Here is a 21,285-nt window from a genome sequence, read left to right as displayed (position 1 = left end):
CTCCTCCACCGTATAATCTACTTTCGGCTAAAATTTGGGTCTCATGGTCATTAGTCATTACTCCCTCCGTGTTTTTTTAAGTGATACATTTTTTATTTCCGGCCGTGTTTTTTTAAGTGATACATTTTCCATTTCCGGCCGTGTTTTTTTAAGTGATACATTTCCTTTTTTGGCAAAACGATACATTAAAATATTATATCTCTCTCCTCTCATGGCCCCCACCCAAACCCACAACTACTTTTTTTATTATATTTTTCCTCTCACATTCATTACTTTTCAATAAACTATTAACCCCACTATCTTTCTTTAACAATTTTTTAATACTCTACTACCCCACTTACCTCTTATTTTATTTAAGTCAATTAAATTGCCTAAAACTATGTGCCGGTCAATATGTATCACTTAAAAAAAAACGGAGGGAGTAGTAGAAACAAAATTTATTTATCAAAGGGCAAAATTGTAAATAAATCAACAATTTTGTATTAAATTTGGGTCTTACTGTTGTTGATATATTTACGAAAATGTGACTGGACATATATGTTGTTTTAGTTACCATTTTGCCATTTGTTTATCAAATTGATTAACCGGGACTACTTCATTAAAAACGGACCCGATATATTTATAATCTGACAAAAATTATACTGATTAGAAAATAAATTATATATTCACCATTTCAAATTTCAATGCACATAGATAGATCAATAAAGATTGTTGTTGTCCGCTTTTGGGTGAAAACAATAACAAATCTACGGAGTATTTTATAAAAGGGAAATAAATAAATGTTAAAAAGATTTTCTAATTAAAAGGTGTAAATGCTTTTAGGTTGTTTTAAACTTGAGTATATGAAAAAGGTAAAGATAGAATTTGATAATGGTCACATTTGGCTAATTTCAAATTTATAAACATTGATATTTAAACATTGAATAATCAAATTAAGAGCTTGTTCACATTTACTGAACAGAGCTGAAATGAACTGGTTGGAGCTAAACTGAACTGAACCGATTGGAGCTAAACTGAACTGAACTGAAATTAAGCTGAAGTGAACAGACCCTACTCTTAAACATGGCCAATGGATGCCCAATTTGATCATCAATTTGTTTTATTCTTTCTCTTTATACTTCATTAATGATCTAAATCAAAGTCAATCTAAACGACCTGATTGTCACCTCTATAAATAAATCGTATTTTTTTCTCTTAATTTACTATTTCCATTATAATGCCTCGTATCTCCTCATGCCAAGCAACACCATACCTTTTGACTATCTACAAAAGGCGAGGTAATTATATTCCGGTGATTGAGTATGAGTCAATTTTGACACAATTATTTTTTTTAGGATGGTGGGAGTATAATTGTGCCCAACTTTGAACATAACCTCGGATAGTAGTATAGTACTCCATATCGCACATTTCTCGCAGTCCTCCTTCCTGTTCTGCGCCTTCAATATATTCATCAGCACACCACACAACTCAAAACCCTTTTCAATCCGTTCGAAATTAGCGCGCTTTGTGCAATTACACCTTGCACATAGATTATACCTACTCATTTCAAACAACAATCTTCTTCATTTAAAGGGAACAACAAAAAAACGTCCAACTCAAGAATGAAAGAAGAAAAAGAAGCCATTTTTGTTTGATTTTTCCCCTTTCTATTCGTTATTAAGTCAAGAATCAGAAAGGTAATTTCTTTAATTTAGTTTAAACTATGCATTAGCTATTTCTTGGTGCATCAATTTGCAAACCCATAGTTTATTTATTTCTATGATGTTGAATTTGGTTAAATATCAGTGATTTTGATAAATAGATATCTGATAGCTTTGTTTTGTTCTAGCTACTGTATTAATAATTGAAGTTAGCGCAAAATTTCATGATAAAAAATTGCCCTTTGCCTTTGTAGTTGATAATTACATTTAAAACCATTGATTAAATGACATTCTAATATCCCTTTTTCAGGAATTGCTTGAAAATTAAAGGGGTTAAGCTCGTTAATCACTGAGCCTGATGTTGAGATTAGCGGCGGGATATGTGGTAAGCCTATTACAATCCCAAGTAATTGATAAGTTTCAATTTTTTTGGAGAGGAATTGTATTGATAAATGTGAAATTGTGCTCTTTTTTAGTTGAATCATAGCTCACAGCTTGGGAGGGTTAGATGTCAAGCCCCAAAAATGTGGTTCAGTACAATGCCCCAAGTTGAGGTATATTTCAATCTTTATTATTCTTCTTTTTTGTGTGATTTAGCATTGTTTTGGCATACAACCGCGACAATTTTGTATGGATTCTGTTGGGGGTGTTTAGGGAGGTCTAGAAGTTCATAATCTTATTGCTTAGCTAGTGCAAACTAGTGTTGGAACGATTTTTAGAAAATTCTTAAGAAAAATTTCTGTTAGTGAAATGGTAATGCTATTGCTGTGTTCTATTTTTTATGTTCTTTTCAAGGTATACTATGTCGTCGTATTAGTCTTCCTTGACATAGTTGGCCTTCAGGGATCATAGCTTTAGTTCTACTTCCGCACACAAAAAAACCACTTAATAAGGAATTTACCTGCATCCTTTACATTTCTGTGGAAATTCCTTCATCTTATACTCCCATATAGAGCTGTCAAAAGCTGACCCGACCCGAAATACCGACCCTAACCCGACCTGATAACCGACCCGTCTGAACCCGAAAAAAATGGTGACCCGAACCTGACCTGAAACCAACCCTAGACCTGAGTTAACCCGAGTATTAAAGACCCGAACCCGAACATTAACCGACCTAGAGACCACCCGACCCGAATGTAACCCGTAAATAATTGACCTGAAACCGAACCCGACTTGAACAGAAATTGACCCAAACCCGTTTTAACCCGTCAAAACCCGAATTCAACCCGACCTGTTCCTAATCCGACCCGAATTCAACCCGACCTGTTCCTAACCCGACCTGTTCCTAACCCGACCCGAGTTTAACCCGACCTGCTACAAACCCGACTCGAATTTCAACCTGACTTGTTATTGAAACGACCTGCTACAAACCCGACTCGAATCAATCCGACTTGTTATTGACCCGACCCAAATTCAACCCGACTTGTTATTGAATCAATATGTATAGTTCGTTATCTCATGTTGGTATTGGAAGGGAAATTGAATCTTAACTCTATTCCTTTAATATTTCACTTTGATTTTTAAGAGATAGTTTCACAACATGTTTTTAGGGACGAATTTCAGGGACAAAACATGTTTTCCGCAAAATATTAACTTGAACCGAACCCAACTCGAAGCCGACTTGGAAATGACCCGACTTGATTATAACCCGCAAATTATTGACTTGAACCGAACCCGACCTGAACCTGATAATGACCCCACCTGATTATAACCCGTAAATAATTGACTTAAACCGAACCCGACTCGAACCCGAGAACGACCCTAACTCGTTTAAACCCGTAAAGACCCGAATTTAACCCGACCTATTTTTCACGTGACCCGAAATGTAACCCGACCTTTTACTAACCCAACCTAAACCCGATAAGATGTATGACCCGACGTGACCCGGCTCAAGCATGACCAAACCCGAACCCGACCCACATATGTTATGACATTAACCCATATTGACCCAACCCGAGATGACCCGACTCACACTAACCCGACTCTAACCCGACCCGTTTACCCGAATTGACAGCTCTACTCCCATAGTCCTATGCATGTAAGATCACCCACCTTTATTCTATGTCACTTGTTAATTGTAAGATATGTTTGTGAGTGATGATGTCATTTTTTCTGAACTACCCTACCCCTATGTTTCTGTATATAATCCTTTAAATAAATATATATAATTCAATTTATAAATCACGCTTGGGTAGTTCTTTTGTATTAATTCATACCAGTCTGAGATCAAGCAAATCTTTTATAGTTTCTTAACCTAACTGTATGTTGGAGTCTCATGCACTAAGTATTATATTCCCTTTAATGTTTGAATGGAGTCTTTCCTTTTATTATCCAATTTTGGGTAATTGCTTCTGTTGACTATCTCTAGTTTTAGGGATTAATTCCTGCTATAATAACAATATATATCTATGTTATCTGAGTAGTTATTGCTTTGTGCTGTTAGGGTCAGAGCCAGGTGACATCTAATGACATTGGAAAGGAAAACAGCTATGATCACAATATATTTTTAGGACAAAAGATTACGAGGAAAGAGAAGATGAAATTTCTGACTAAGACAGTAAGTTATTTTTATTTTTATTATGTTGGTTACTTATTCTAATTGCCAATATACACAAATTGCTAGAAAAATGAGCTGTATTTGTTAAGGATATAATTTTGCCATGTGTATGATAGAGATGCATATAATTCATTCCCTCATACTTCCCCCCTGAATATCAATCAAACATGCTCTGCAATGAGCTATTAGAGCTGAAGTGAATGTTTTGGAATAAGTTAGTGAGATCTAAAATACTGAACATGTTACCATTAACATCTCAGTAGTCGATGTTGTTATCCATGCATCACTCGTCTTTGCTGTTTCCGCAATACAAAGAAAGTTGAATACGTAGTAGTTTCCTTGCCACAAAGATGAATTGAACTCAAGATTTGATGCCTAGATGTATTATAGTTAGAGCTATCAAAAATTGACCCGACCCGAAATACCGACTCAAACCCGATTAATAACCGATCCATCTGAACCCAAAAAATGGTGACCCAAACCCGACCTGACCCGACCAAAACCAACCCTAGACCCGAGTTGACCCGAGTATGTGAGACCCGAAACCGAACATGAACTGAACAAGAGATGACCCGACCCGAATGTAACCCGTAAATTATTGTCCTGAACCGAACCCGACTTGAACCGAAATTGATCCAAACCCGTTTTAACCCGTCAAAAACCGAATTTAACCAGACTTGTTACTAACTTGACTTGAATTCAACTCGACCCGTTCCTAACCCGACTTGTTATTGACCTGACCCAAATTCAACTAGACTTGTTATTGACCCGACCCGAATTTTACCAAACCTAATACTAACCCGACCCAAAAATTCAACCCGATATGTTACTAACCAGATTAAAAATCAACACAACTTGTTACTGACTCGCATAGAATATGGAATTAATCCGAATTGACCCGACACAAGTTGACCCGACCCACTCTTACCGACCCAAACCCAACCCGTTTACCCGAATTGACACCTCGGAAAGCTCTAAAATTTCTAAAAAAAGTGGATATTAGCCTTTAATTTTGGAATTTTTTTGACTTTTTTTCACCCGAAAATAAAAATTGCCGAAATGTTTACCATGGTTCCTAATACCCCCCGGGAGTCCAATTGGCCGGGTGAAACCATCCAATTTGCCTTTAAACGACCAATTTACCGATTTACAACTTGCACCGATTTCATTAATTCAAGACTACCACGAACATTTATGACAACATAAAATGATCAAATATGGTTCCAAACGGCATTATATGACTCCGAGATGTATCCCCTAAAATCTCAAGCCTTTTCGACACCGAGTCCCGAAATCTCCAAAATTTCTCAAAAAACGTGGATATTAGCCTTCAATTTTGGAATTTTTGACTCTTTTTTCGCACGAAAATAAAAACTGTCGAAATGTTTACCATGGTCCCTAATACCCTCTAGAAGTCTAATTGGGTGGGTGGAACCATCCAATTTGCTTTTAAATGGCCAATTTACCGATTTACAATTTGCACCGATTTCATTAATTCAAGCCTACCACGAACATTTATGACAACATATAATGATCATATATGGTTCCAAACGGCATTATATGACCCCGAGATTTATCTCCTTAAATCTCATGTCTTTTCGACACCTGGCCCCGAAACCTCCAAAATTTCTCAAAAAGTGTGGATAATTAGCCTTCAATTTTGGGATTTTTTGACTTTTTTTCGCCTGAAAATAAAAATTGCCGAAATATTTACCATGACCCCTAATACCCTCCGAGAGTCCAATTGGGTGAATGGAACCATCCAATTTGCCTTTAAACGACCAATTTACCGGTTTACAACTTGTACCGATTTCATTAACTCTAGCCTACCACGAACATTTATGACAATATAAAATGATCATTTATGGTTCCAAACGGCATAATATGACCCCGATATGTATCCCCTAAAATCACATTTCTATTTGACATCAGGCCCCGAAACCTTCGAAATTTCTATAAAATCATGGATATTAGCCTTGAGTTTTGGAATTTTTGATTTTTTTTTCGCACGGAAATAAAAATTGTCAAAATGTTTACCATGGTCCCGAATACCCCCCGGAGTCCAATTGGGAGGACTATCCAATTTGCCTTTTAACGACCAATTTACCTATTTACAACTTGCACTGATTTCATTAATTCAAGACCACCATGAACATTTATGACAACATATAATGATCAAATATGGTCCCAAATGCCATTATATGACTCCGAGATGTATTCCAAAAAAATCTCAAGTCTTTTCGACACCGGGCACCCGAAACCTCCAAAATTTCTCAAAAAATGTGGATATTAGCCTTCAATTTTGGAAAATTTTGACTCTTTTTCGCCCGAAAATAAAAATTGCCGAAATGTTTATTATGGTCCCTAATACCCTCTGGAAGTCCAATTGGGTGGGTGGAACCATCCAATTTGCCTTTAAACGACCAAATTACCAATTTACAACTTGCACCAATTTCATTAATTCAAGCCTATCACGAACATTTATCACAACATATAATGATCATATATGGTTCCAAACGGCATTGTATGACCCCGAGATTTATCTCCTTAAATCTCATGCCTTTACGACACCTGGCCTCGAAACCTCCAAAATTTCTCAAAAAGCGTGGATAAATAGCCTTCAATTTTTGGATTTTTGACTTTTTTTTGCCTGAAATTAAACATTGTCAAAATGTTTACCATGGTCCCTGATACCGTCCGAGAGTCCAATAGGGAGGGTGGAACCATCCAATTTGCCTTTAAACGACCAATTTACCGGTTTACAACTTGTACCGATTTCATTAACTCTAGCCTACCACGAACATTGATGACAATATATAATGATCATTTATGATTCTAAACGACATTATTTGACCCCGAGATGTATCCCCTAAAATCACATTTCTTTTCGACATCAGGTCGTGAAACCTTTGAAATTTCTACAAAATCATGGATATTAGCCTTCAGTTTTGGAATTTTTGACTTTTTTTCGCACGGAAATAAAAATTGTCGAAATGTTTACCATGGTCCCTAATACCTCCCGGGAGTCCAATTGGGTGGGTGGAACCATCTAATTTGCCTTTAAACTACCAAATTACTAGTTTACAACTTTTGCACCGATTTCATTAACTCGAGCCTAGACGAACGTTTATGACAACAAATAATGATCACGTAAGGTACCAAACAACATTATATGACCCTCAGATGTATTCCTTAGAATTTCAAGATTTTTAGACATTGTGGCTCCGAAGACTCAAAATTTCTCAAAAAACGTGGATATTCGCCTATAATTTTTAATTTTTTTGACTTTCTTTCGCCCGGAAATAAAAATTGCCGAAATATTTACCATATTCCATAATACCCTCCCGAAGTTCAATTGGGTCGGTGGAACCATCCAATTTGCCTTTAAACGACCAATTTACAGATTTACAAATTGCACCGATTTCATTAATGAAAGCCTACCACGAACATATATGACAACATATAATGATCATATATGGTTCCAAACGACATTATATGACCCAAAGATGTATCCCCTAAGATCCTAAGGCTTTTCGACAACAAGCCCCGAAACCTCCAAAATTTCTCAAAACGCTTGGATATTAGTCTTCAATTTTGGAAATTTTTTACTTTTTTTCGTCCAGAAATAAAAATTGACGAAATATTTACCATGTTCCTTAATATCCTACGGGAGTCCCATTGTGTGGGTGGAACCATCCAATTTGCCTTTAAACGACAAATTTACCGATATATAACTTGCACCGTTTTCATTAACTCAAGCCTACCACGAACATTTATGACAACATATCATAATCAAATATGGTTCTAAACGGCATTATATTACACCATGATGTATTCCGTGGAATTTCAAGACTTTTCGACACCGAGTCCCGAAACTTCCAAAATTTCGCAAAATACGTGGATATTAGTCTTCAATTTTGGAATTTTTTTGACTTTTTTCGCTCGGAAAAAAAAATTGGCAAAATGTTTACCATGGTCCCTATTACCCTCCAGAAGTCCAGTTGAATGGGTGGAACCATCCAATTAGCCTTTAAACGGCCAATTTACTGGTTTACAATTTGCACCGATTTCATTAACTCAAGCCTACCACGTACATTTATGACAACGTATAATGATCATATATGGTTGAAAACGGCATTATATGACCTCGAGCCTCGAAACCTCCAAAATTTCTCAAAAAGCGTGGATATTAGCCTTAAATTTTGGAAATTTTGACTTTTATTCGTCCGTAACTAAAAATTGCCGAAATGTTTACCATGGTCTCTAATACAATTCGGGAGTCCAATTAGGTGGTTAGAACCATCCAATTTGTCTTTAAATGGCGAATTTACCGGTTTCAACTACCATTGATTTCATTAACTCAAGTCTACCACGAACATTTATGAAAACATATAATGATCATTTATGGTTTAAAACAGTATTATATATCCCTGAGATGTATCACCTAAAATCTCAAAACTTTTTGATACCAGACCCCAAAACCTAAAAATTTCTCAAAACGCGTGGATATTAGCCTTAACTTTTGGAATTTTTTGACTTTTTTTGCCGGAAAAAAAAATTGCCGAAATGTTTACCATGGTCCCTAGTACCCTCCGGTAGTCCAATTGGGTGGGTGGAACCACCAATTTTAGGGCAGAGCAAAACTACTCGAAAAACTGAAAATCCGAAAAACCGATCCGTAACCGTTCCGAAATTAGGGTACCAGATCCGATAACTATCATGGTTCGGGTTCCCGTTCCGATAATTTATTATCGTGTACGGTTATTGGGTATCATTTTAAAATTAACGGTTACCCGATCCAATAAGCATTTTTTTTCTCCTTTTTTTTCAACCTAAATATATTTTTTTTAAAATCTAAACTCTTACTTATACATCATAATTACTTTATAATATCAATGATTAGTAATATTATTAATAATTTTGTAAAAATCATATGATATTTTTTTTAGGGAATGATATTCTTGTTAATTAGTGGTAAATTATATCATAATAACTCCATAATTAAGTTTAATTATCATTATTGGATATCTTATTAGGTACCCGATAACCGATTCGAAAAACCGAACTTATCGGTTCGGGTTATGGATATCACTTTTAGGGATTTTGGTTATCGGGAACCCGAACCGTTAGTACTAACGGTACGGGTACCCGTCCCATATTCACATGTAACCAATTTGCCTTTAAACGACCGATTTACCGGTTTACAACTTGCACCGATTTCATTAACTTAAGCCTATCACGAACATTTATGACAATATATAATGATCATTTATGGTTCCAAAGGGCATTATATGACTTCGAGATGTATCCCCTAAAATTTCATGGATTTTCGACACCAGGACGACCTCCAAAATTTCTTAAAAAGCGTGGATATTAGCCTTAAATTTTGGAATTTTTTTACTTTTTTTTCGCCTATAAATAAAAATTGCCAAAATGTTTACCATGGTCCTTAATACCCTCTGGGAGTACAATTAGGTGGGTGGAACCATCCAATTTGCCTTTAAATGGTGAATTTACAGGTTTACAACTTGCATCGATTTCATTAACTCAAGCCTACCACGAACATTTATGACAATATATAATGATCATTTATGGTTTAAAACGGTATTATATGACCCTGAGATGTATCCCCTAAATTCTCTAAGCTTTTCGATCCTGGCCCCCGAAACCTCAAAAATTTATGTAAAGCGTGGATATTAGCCTTAAATTTTAGAATTTTTTGACTTTTTTTCGCCCGAAAATAAAAATTGTTGAAATGTTTACCATGGTTCCTAATACCCTCTGGTAGTCCAAATAGGTGGGTTGAAGTTATAGAACCATCCAACTTGCATTTAAACGACCAATTTACCGGTTTACAACTTGCACTTATTTCATTAACTGAAACCTACCACGAACATTTATGAAAACATATAATGGTCATTTATGGTTTCAAACGTCATTATATGACCCCGAGATATATCTAATAAAATCTCATTTCTTTTCGACACCTAGCCCCGAAACCTTCGAAATTTCTCAAAAAGCGTGGATATTATTAGCCTTTAATTTTTTAATTTTTTTTGACTTTTTTTCGCCTAAAAATAAAAATTGTCGAAATGTTTACCATAGTCCCTTATACACTCCGGGAGTCCAATTGGCCTTGTGGAACCATCCTATTTTTCTTTAAACTGCCAATTTACCGATTTACAACTTGCACCGATTTCTTTCATTCAAGACTACCACAAACATTTATGACAACATATAATGATCAAATATGGTTCCAAACGGCATTATATGACTCCGAGATGTATTCCGTTAAATCTCAAGCTTTTTCGACACTGGGCCCCGAAACCTCCAAAATTTATAAAAAAAAGTGAATATTAGCCTTCAATTTTGGAATTTTTTTACTCTTTTTCTCCCGGAAATAAAAATTGCCGAAATATTTACCATGTTCCCTAATAACCTCTGGGAGTCCAATTGGGTGGGTGGAACCATCCAATTTGCCTTTAAACGACCAAATTACCGATTTACAACTTGCACCGATTTTATTAATTCAAGCATACCACGAACATTTATAACAACATATAATGGTCATATATGGTTCCAAAAGGCATTATATGACCCCGAGGTTTATCTCCTTAAATCTCATGCTTTCTCAAACCTCCAAAATTTCTCAAAAAACGTGGATACTTTGCCTTCAATTTTGGATTTTTTTAACTTATTTTCGCCCAAAAATAAAAATTTTCCGAAATGTTTACCATGATCCCTAATACCCTCCAGGCGTCCAATTGGTTTGGTTGAACTATCCAATTTGCCTTTAAACGACCAATTTATCGGTTTACAACTTGCACTGATTTCATTAATTCAAGCCTACCACGAACATTTATGACAACATATATTGATCATATATGGTTCCAAACGGCATTATATGACCCCGATATGTATTCCCTAGAATTTCAATACACTTCGTCTCTGGGCCCCGAAACCTTTAAAATTTCTCAAAATGCGTGGATATTAGACTTCAATTTCGGAATTTTTTGACTTTTATTTGCTCGTAAATAAAAATTGTCGTAATGTTTACAATTGTCCCTAATACCCTTCGGGAGTACACGTGGCTGGGTGGAACCATCCAATTTGCTTTTAAACAGCCGATTTACCACTTAACAACTTGCACTGATTTCATTAATTCAAGCCTACCACGTACATTTATGACAACAAATAATGATCATTTATGGTTCCAAACGACATTATATGACCCCGAGATGTATCTCCTAAAATCTCATGCCTTTTCGACACATGGCCCCAAAACCTCCTAAATTTCTCAAAAAGCGTGGATAATTAGCCTTCAATTTCGGAATTTTTTGACTTTTTTTTCGGCCGAAAATTAAAATTGCCGTAATGTTTACCATGGTCCTAATACCCTTCGGGAGTCCAATTGGGTGTGTGGAACCATTAAATTTGCTTTTAAACGGCCAATTTACCGGTTTACAACTTGCACCGATTTATCGGTTTACAACGGCCAATTTAATTAAATTGCACCGAACCCGACTTGAACCGAATTTGACCCAAACTCGTTTTAACCCGTCAAAACCCGAATTTAACTCGACTTGTTACTAACCTGACATGAATTCAACTCGACCCGTTCCTATCCCGACCCGAATTTAAATCAACCCGACTTGTTATTAACCTGACCTTAACTCAACCCGACTTGTTATTAACCCGACCCGAATTTTACCATACCTATGACTTACCCAACCCAAAAATTCAACCCGATCTATTACTAACCCGACTTGAAATTAACACGACTTGTTATTGACCCGACCTAAATTTAACCCAAATTGTTCCTGACTCGATTTCAAATCACCTTAAATACAATTTAGATCATCTTATTATTGTTGATCAAAGCATTTTGTCTTGGGAGACCATCCTCAAATTTAAGAGTTAAATATAGTATATATTTGTTGTATGGTCAAAGGAGATTATTATCTTCCTAAATTATAGACTTGAGCTCCCTAGTATATTGCCATATATAATATATTCAAAGGAAATAATTAGCTTGATAAAAATGATAATTATCTATTTATAGTTAGTTGTCCCGAATATGACCTGACTTGGGAATGACCCGACCTAATTGTAACCTGCAAATTATTGACTTGAACATAACCCGACTTGAATACGAGAATAACCGGACTTGGAAATGACCCAACCTGATTATAACCCGCAAATTATTGATTTGAACCGAACCCCACTTGAACCCGAGAATGACCCTACTTGAAAGTGACCCGACCTGATTATAATCCGAAATTATTGACTTGAACCGAACTCGACTCAAACCCGAGATTGACCCGACCTGATTCTAACCCGCAAATTATTGACTTGAATCGAACCCGACTTGAACCCGAGAATTACCCTAACCCGTTTTAACTCGAATTAAACCCGACCTATTGTTCACCCGACCTGTTATTAACCCTACCTAAACCCGACAAGAAGTATGACCCAACGTGACCCGACTCAGGCATGACCCAACCCAAATCCTACCCGCATAGGTTATGAAATTAATCTGAATTGACCCAACTCGAGTTGACCCGACCCACTCTTATCCGACCCAAACCCGACCCGTTTACCTAAATTGACAGCTCTAATTAGAATTGCTTATTTCTTCTTGTTTGATTCTCAAATGAGATTCTTGCTCATACCTTCCTTGATACATAGCCTGAAATTCATCATCACTTTTAGTGACTGTAGTTATTTGAAATTCCCTATTGGCCAAATCTTGTACCTTAGTCACTTCATGTTGATAGATTCAACTGGATTGTTAAAAGTCAACTATCTACCTCATTTTCTCAACTAAAGAAATTAGTAAACTTGATAATTCTATCTTCATGTCTCTCAACCTGTGTGCCGATGAATTTTTTGGATGTGACGTAATTATCTACCGGTATGTGATTCGTTTCCAATATCTAAAGGTTAGCTGTAAATCAGCCCATGTAGGCTGTTTGGCATGCTTGTGTAGGGATGTAAGGGAGGCCACTATAGCTTGTTGTAGCTCTTGGTAAGACGTAAAATTCCCAATTGCACTTGTAAAACTCTCTTGAGTTGTGCACGCTTTCCTGTATATATCTGTATTGTTTAGAAGGGGCTTTATTTCTCAATTGTGACATGTTATTGCATCATAAAAGTAGGCTTGTTTGATACATGATGATTAATATATTCATACAAATCTGAAAATTAGTTTGTCTAAGATGGTGCTCAGTGCCATTGGCTGTTTTCTGTTGGAAATTTATTGATAGATTTCTACTCACTCAAATATTGAATCCAATAAGCATATTTTTGGTTGGCAAGAGAAATGCGATCTCCATTTGTTGAAGAAAAAAGATGTAAATGAGAAAACATAAGTAACAGTAGAAGCTGGAGTCTCCCTATTCTATTAGCGTCAGAAAGAAAACTTCGAATGGGAGTTATACCTTCTTTATTGATGAATGTTTTGGGATCAACATCTTCACAATTAGTTATCTCCTGATAACTCGATTGAAGACTTGAAATTAAAAATTGAATGTAAAGTGATAACCCTGTGCTCAACAGGCTCACATTAGTCACATAGTTTTTGAAAATCTGGAACTGTTGCTGCATGAGAAATTGAGAATGCAATGTTGTTGCTATAATCTGTAAATAGAGTTGGTTCTGTGGTCATATTGTTTTCTATTAAAGTGCACTGAGATTGTGGTAATGCTAATTATTCTATTAGACTTGATCACATTGTAGGCAAAATAAACTAGGACTAGGCTGAGTTTGATTTACATTTCCTTTTGATTTTTTGAGATCTGGTTGAATTTTAGGAGACTGGATTTTGCGGGAACTCAGATCAGATCCTTAGAAGTTGCAGCAAATATTCTCCTTATTCTGATAAGCTTTATATATTCCTCTTTCCCATTAGTAACTCATTTTGCAGATGCTCTTTCAACGTATTCAAAATGTTTTAAATCGGTTTAATAAATGGAAAAAGGAGTTAAATCCTATTTATTCTGATGGAGGCTTAGGCCTTTCTCCCTCTTTTTAGACAGTTAGGGGTCAATGGATATTTGGTGGTTGGAAGTTTGTAATTGTCCACTTTGCTTTTATTCAACCAATTTACCCATTTAAAACTTTCACCTCCCTTCATTAACTAAAGGCCACCAATGGACTTTATATGACCAACTAGTAGTCATATGGTTCCAAACAACATTACATGACCCCGGAATACAATCTCAAGATTTTTCGACACTTGATCCCGAAACCTTTGAAATTATTTTGATTTCATGTACTATATAGCTTTTGTTATGGACAATTTTGGACTTTTCCGGGCCTAGAAAGAAAAGTGGTCGAAGTTCTTCCCATGAATCCCACCATTTGGGTGGTTAGAACTTAGAACCATCCACTTTGCCTTTAAACCATCTATTTAGCCATTTTCGTACTTGCCTCCCTCGATTAATCCAAGGTCACCATGGGCCTTTATACGACTGACTAGAGGTCATATATGGTTCCAACCAACATTATATGACCTCGAGATGCATCTCCTATAATCCTGAGATTTTTCAACATTGGGTCTCGAAACCTCGAAATTTGGTCCAAAAGCATGGATTATAGTCTTCAATTTTGGTCATTTATTACTTTTTTGGACCCGTAAAGAAAAGAGGTCGAGGTGTTTCCTATGGACCCATAACACCCTAGGAGGCCCTTTTGAGTGGTTGGAACCGTCTTATTTGTCTTTAAACAATCACTATGGATGAATTTGTGTATGCCTCCTTTTATTAGCTACCCCGTGCCTTTATGCGATTGACTAATGGTCTTATATGGTTCAAAACAACATTATATGTTAAAATAAGTTGTAACTTTGGTTTTCTTTTTAGATTTCTATGTTTCTTAGTTATTATTCTCATTGTGTTTGTGAGCTATGAGCTCGGGTTGGCTGGACTATAGTTGTGTCCTTTAACCACTACTGAAAATAAACCTATTAGTGATCTGGCTATTTTTGTTTTTGTTGACAGTAGAGCTCATAACTCCCTTTATATTTCTACCTTTTTATTATGGAATGGCTTCATTCGATTTTGATGGTCCTTTATTCTCAAGTAATTTGTCCATTGTTTTCTCTCATCTTCTAATAATACCCAACATACTTTAGTCTTGAAATCTGAATGCAAATGCGTTATGACTATGACATTATCATGCTTAGCAAGTGCAGAAAGTGATGTCCACTATAAATATGGTTCCTGAATCTTGATGCATGAATGCATGATAAGAAAATTAGCTCTTAACTTCAATAAGTATGGGTCTACTTATCTGCTTGCTTAAGAGTGTAACAAGCTAAATTGCTTGCGTGGTGCTTTAACTTGAGATTAGTGGAGCATTTTGAAAAAAGATTTTAGTCTGCACTAATTTCTCAAATTTGTTTGTTTGGTCTTTTATACCAAAGAGATAATGTTGCTTAAACTCTCCATTTCACATTCAGTACTTTTGTTTAATAGTTGATACCTGGACATTATACTATTTATAATGGAAACTCTACCCTTCATATTGGAGTTTGGGGCCAAAAAATGTAAGTTTTATGAGAAGTCTGAGATTGAAACTTGGACCATACACATGTGGCGACACTAGTAGTTGAGTACTTGAGTTTGAGTGATGTTAAGGGAGTTCCTATGGGCTGGATGTTTTCTCCATTGTTACTTATCATTTTTATTTGTCTTCTAATGTAAAAATAACCTTCTAAAATCCTTCTCTTCCAGCCTTCTCTGTAAAGTTATACACTTTTAGAGTGAGTTCCTTTACATTGTCAATGGCACAGCCAAAATCGGCTAGGTACACAATAAAGCAACATGTCACGTGTGTGACAAACAGCTTCCATTGAGAATATTGTTTAGCCATAAAAAACCAACTTAATTTACCCTTATATGATGTAAACAACTATTGTTTAGATAGGGTTTTACCTTAGGAAGACAAGGACAGGGATTGTCGGTCAAATGTCTTCCTGATAAAAATTAGTTTACTCTGCAATTATTTCCTTTGTGCCTGTGTTGAAACAAGTCTTAGCAATTAGTTTTCTAACCCTATCTCTTCTCATTGTATCTATGCTCTACTGGTAGTTGCTAGTGTTAGGTTCAAGTTGAGCCACATGTCTAGATGTCTAGTGAACAGCCTATGAAGAACTCTATATGACAATACTTTTATCATCTCATCAGCTGCAAGGTTCTAATATCTTTTACTAAGGCTCTTGTATTGGGATTTTATCACATATATGCAAAGGCTTTAGCCTTATAGAATTATAGTATACCGTTCTGACCTTTATCTGATTTTCTCCCCTTACTTGGCTGTAATTTTATTAATGTTATGTTTTGATTTTGTTTTTTTTAATTATTTATTTTTTTTTACTACTTGTACAACTTTAAATGCTAAAGGGTAGGGTTGATATTTGACCAATAATCTGTTTTATATCTACATTAGCTGAATATGGTTGTGCTTGCAGCTTTTTGATCTGGAAGACAGTAAAGATGCAATCTATGGCACACTTGATGCTTGGGTAGCATGGGAGCAGAACTTTCCAATTGCTGCACTTAAAAACGTGTTACTGGTTCTACAAAAGGAGCAACAATGGCATAGAGTTGTACAGGTATTGCTATTACTTGTATTTTGGTTGGTGTGCTTGTTCTAGGTGAATATGAGGAGAAATTGGAAGAATATAGTAGTATATGAAACCGGACAATAAAAGCCGGTGTCCTGTCAGCCATTTGGAAAGAATTCGGTGGGTTTCATACTAGGTTTAGAAGAACCATATATGCATATAATATATACTAGTACAAAGTATATGCATACCATGCCTTAAATACATCCTTTCTCTCTGCTTCATTGTGTCATACAAAGTATCTAGCTTGATACAATGTTAGAAATATTGAAAGATGAAGTTTCTTCTGTTTATTTCACTGCAAATACCTGTTTGCTGTTTATATGGTTAGCTAGCTAGTATGTCTTGTGAGTCTGAGACAGTTTTAAGGCTTGTGTGTTGGCATTTAGCAGTGTTGGCTTTGTTTCTATATTAACAGTCTGTTGCTCCAGAAGCTCACTAGGCTTGTTTGTGCTACTCTTAAGGTTTTAAAATGGATGTTAAGCAAAGGGCAAGGCAACACAGTGGGAACATACCAGCAGCTGATACGGGCTTTGGATATGGACCACAGGGCTGAGGAAGCTCATAATATCTGGATGAAGAAGATAGGTAATAATCTTCATTCCGTGCCTTGGCCAGCATGCCATCTCATGATTTCAATTTATCATCGAAACAATATGTTCGAGCGTCTTGTCAAGGTACTTTTTCTTCTCTTACTCCCCCTTTGTGTATTAATATGTGAATGTGATGAACGTGTTTCATCTATCACTGCACAATTGATGTTCTAAAGTTTGAAAATTTGCAAAAGTATTCATCTATCTCCAAGCTAGCCATTCAAATGCCTGGAAGCTTTCCATCTACATTCAAATACTGATCAGCTGATAATTTTGCTGTATCATGATATTTAATTCCTGGTGCCCTCTATTACTTGCTTTGTAAAGTTAGGGTTGTCTCACTTGCATGGATTATGTCTGACCTTGAAGGAAGTTACCACCTTACCAGTTAGTGTTGTTGAGTGTTTCTTGTCAGTTTCCACCAGTTATAGTGTGGTATGGTCAACTCATGTTATAGTCTGAATACTGTATGATACAAACTCAATGTAAATCAGGCTGCCTACCTGGAAATTGCATTTTTATCTAAAGATATTTTAAACCATGATGTGCACACATTGCTCCGTACATCAGTTAATGGCCACACCTTAAGTCTGTTTCGTTAACTGAAATTTACTGATCATAAGAATTGGCGTAGAGAAATATCCCTAAGTTTGAAAGAGATTTATACTGGAATGCCAATGCCTAGGTTGCTTGATCTTCCGGGGCAAGATCCATTTTCATTAGACTTTTAAATATTCCATCAATATCCACAGAGATCACAAATAGTAAAGTAGCCAAAAAGTTGCATAAGCACTGCTGAACCACCAGGCTCCTGCAGGCAATTATTTGGATTTACCATTATCTGTAAAAAAAATAAAGTTGCTGTTACAGACCATGATCATGATAATGGTTGTGGTGTTGCGAAAACAGCATCTCAGAAAGGTTGATGTGAAAAAATGAAAATTAAATCCACTTCACCCTTGTAATTTAAGTGTGTTGAATATTTCGTATATTTCTGGAGAAAATTATACGAAGTTCTTTTCTTAAACCCTATCATTTTGTTTAATAGAGGTTCTTAACATCTGTAGCGACCCAAAATAATTCGTTACATGTAAGTTTCAGTATTATAAATGCACATATATGCTGCTCTCATCCCCACACTTTTTCTGAGCAAGATCCTCATTAGGGCTGTTGCTCTCATTGTTTTATCATGATGAGCTAATGAATAATCCTCTGCTTTGAAGCTCTTTAAAAGGTTAGAGGCTTTTCATCGTAAACCCCCGGAGAAGTCAATTGTACAGAAGGTAGCAGACGCGTATGAGTTGCTGGGCTTGGTGGATGACAAAGAGAAGTTATTGGAAAAGTATGCTAATCTTCTGAGCAAGACTCGTGAAGAGTCCAAATTAAAATCAAATAGAGTGAAGTCCGGAAAGAAGAAAACCGTAACAGGTTAGCACTCTTGCCCCTTATGTCTCTATAGTAGTAAGCACAACTATTTACTCAGACCAAGGTGGTTACCCTAATGCGTTAGGGGGAAAATAGGGAAGGGAACTGGATTGATCAATGATTAATAAGAAAATACGTTCTATGAGAATTCGAAATGCTAGTTTTAGTAATGATGCATATATGCCAGTGAGTTTAGAATCAAATAATTTTATGTTTCTGTAAGTGAATGTTTATAGTCTATACAGAACGATGCTAGAGAATAGTAAATGTAGAAAAGAGTGAAGGAACAGAAAAAACGGATGCAATTTTATCGTGCAGCAAAAGTATTTAGAGCTTACAAGTTAGCTATTAGAAGGAATTGAATCCATTTGTTCATATGTTCTCTAAAATGCTGTGTTATTTTTGCAGGACGTAAGAGTAGTCTTGCCAATGCTGCAAAAGCATGAATCAAGTAACCAACGCCTTATTTCTTATGATCTTTGTGCTGATATATAATTATTGTTTCAGATGTGTATATTGAAAATCAGCCAAGTTTGCTGTTTGCAGCTATTTTCCGGTTACACTCATATTCAGATAGATGTCTTGCATAAGTTACGTTGTTACGAGGACAGCGTGGAAGAACCTCCACAGGCTACTGGTACAACGAGGAAAGCTCTGGAAGCCATGATCTTTGAAAATATTGAGCAAAATAACATCCTTTGTCCCAAAATAATAATTTGTTCCAAACTAATACGAAGTATATCACTTGCTAAACTTAGGAAATTATCTAAAATTGCCAAGGATATCACTTGAACTTTGTTTTTTTTTCAAGGAGATGAGAATGATTCATTATCTAGGCTACTTTTTGCATAACCTTTTTTGTACAATTCTCGCTCCCTTTCCTTCTAAACAACCACCACAACACCCGTAGTAGTCCACCTCCTTCTCCCGTTGCATCCACATGTGATTATGTGAACATGCATGTCGTCATACCCCCTGTGGTTGTTGCCACCACAAGATCAAGCTATTGCGGAGCTGCCACCTACAATACATCGTCACCATTGCACCCCCACCACCCTTACAATCCATCATCCAATTTTTCATTTGTTAGTGGAAGCAAGGTACAAGCCGTAAGGGTTAGGTTTGTGGTGGTTAGCATTGGCTGTAACAACGATTTGTGGTGGTCTAGTGGCAATGATTTGGCCCTAAAGTGCCAACGGCGAGGTGGGGGAAGCAACAACAACCAGGGACTTTGGGGTAAGTAAAAGGGGGGGGGGGGGAGGGGTTGAGAAAATTCATGACGGAAAGTTGGATGGAGTTTAGGACATAAAATTAGAAATTCGTGACTTTAAAGTTAATCATTAGAAACTTAATCATCAAACTATACGAAATATCATAGATTTTTTTAAAAAAAAAATTGCAAATGAAACTTGACAACGTACTTGTAATAAGCAAAAATAGGATCGAGTCATAAAATTTATACATAATTACTGTCATACAAATAATAATTTGGTCATAGTCCGGCTAAAAACTAGTTAAATTATTACGGAGTATAAAATTTGATTTTTTAGTCTTTATACAGGCGACCACAATAATAAAGTTAAGTGGAAAACAAACTATATACTTTAGCAATAAAAACATTCTTAAAGCACACGCTTAATTAATAAAAATGGTAAACTAAGTATCACTTTTAAGGATCAAGTGTAATGATTCTCCCACACCCCACCACTAAACATTTTAACAATTAATTAATTAAGTAATTATTATTTATTTATTGTTAATAATCTAATCTCTTGTCCGGGTGACAGAAGTCAAATGATGATGAAATCCGAAAAAGGGAAGCCGAACAAAGTATTATTATTGATGTTACACTTTGTGGTTGCACATTTTTATATTTACTTGTAATTTTATGCCATCTTTTTTTTTTATTTGTTTTGGAAACTAATTTTAGTAAATCTAAGTCAGCACTGAGCAAGCATTTTTCCATTTTAGACTCTACCAACCAGCTAACTTATTGAGAAAAAGAAAAAGAATACTTGTTTAATTAATTGTACCAAAAATATTATACAATGGAATGAAATATTATGGAAATCATTGACGGTTGAACTTTGTTCTCTACAACTTACTTTTAAAAAGACTAGGATTTAAGACTTGAAAAAGCATCTCCATATATTATTATCCACTATGCCTCTTTATACGCGCTTATAGATGTACATGGTTTATGTTCCTTACTGTCTATTTTATGATACAAAGTAATAAATTACTAGAGTGAATTTTATAATTTAGAACATAGATACTAAGTACAATTCATCCTAAAACCAATTGGTAATTGGTCGAGTAATCCACTAGTCTTGATCATGATTGACAAGCAAGCATTATATGTTAATTAATTAATGAGATTACAATTAATATAAAAGTCCATATTAATTTAAGTTTCACATCTTAATAAACTTCTCTTGAGTG

General features: G+C 35.7%; 1 protein-coding gene across 3 annotated transcripts; it reads left to right on the top strand.

Annotated features, from left to right (window-relative positions):
* The first annotated feature begins 1,336 nt into the window (after positions 1 to 1,336).
* LOC110690930 (pentatricopeptide repeat-containing protein At4g18975, chloroplastic-like) lies at positions 1,337 to 19,676 on the top strand. 3 transcript variants are annotated; one of them, XM_021867837.1, is made up of 9 exons: positions 1,337 to 1,676; positions 1,951 to 2,025; positions 2,117 to 2,194; positions 4,084 to 4,197; positions 16,670 to 16,813; positions 17,290 to 17,502; positions 18,642 to 18,846; positions 19,252 to 19,294; positions 19,390 to 19,676. In XM_021867837.1, the coding sequence occupies exons 2-8, from the start codon at positions 1,999 to 2,001 to the stop codon at positions 19,287 to 19,289; spliced, it is 819 nt and encodes a 272-aa protein (XP_021723529.1). In that variant the 5' UTR covers positions 1,337 to 1,676; positions 1,951 to 1,998; the 3' UTR covers positions 19,290 to 19,294; positions 19,390 to 19,676. The 3 variants fall into 3 exon arrangements, with proteins under 3 accessions (XP_021723529.1, XP_021723530.1, XP_021723528.1); XM_021867838.1 differs by having other exon boundaries at positions 19,371 to 19,676; XM_021867836.1 differs by having other exon boundaries at positions 1,338 to 1,676; positions 19,252 to 19,676.
* Positions 19,677 to 21,285: the final 1,609 nt, after the last annotated feature.

Source organism: Chenopodium quinoa, unplaced genomic scaffold, assembly GCF_001683475.1.
Source record: "Chenopodium quinoa cultivar QQ74 unplaced genomic scaffold, ASM168347v1, whole genome shotgun sequence".
Lineage (NCBI taxonomy): Eukaryota > Viridiplantae > Streptophyta > Magnoliopsida > Caryophyllales > Amaranthaceae > Chenopodium > Chenopodium quinoa.
The sequence above is the reverse complement of the archived record's forward strand: the minus strand, read 5'-3'. Positions and strand labels throughout refer to the sequence as shown.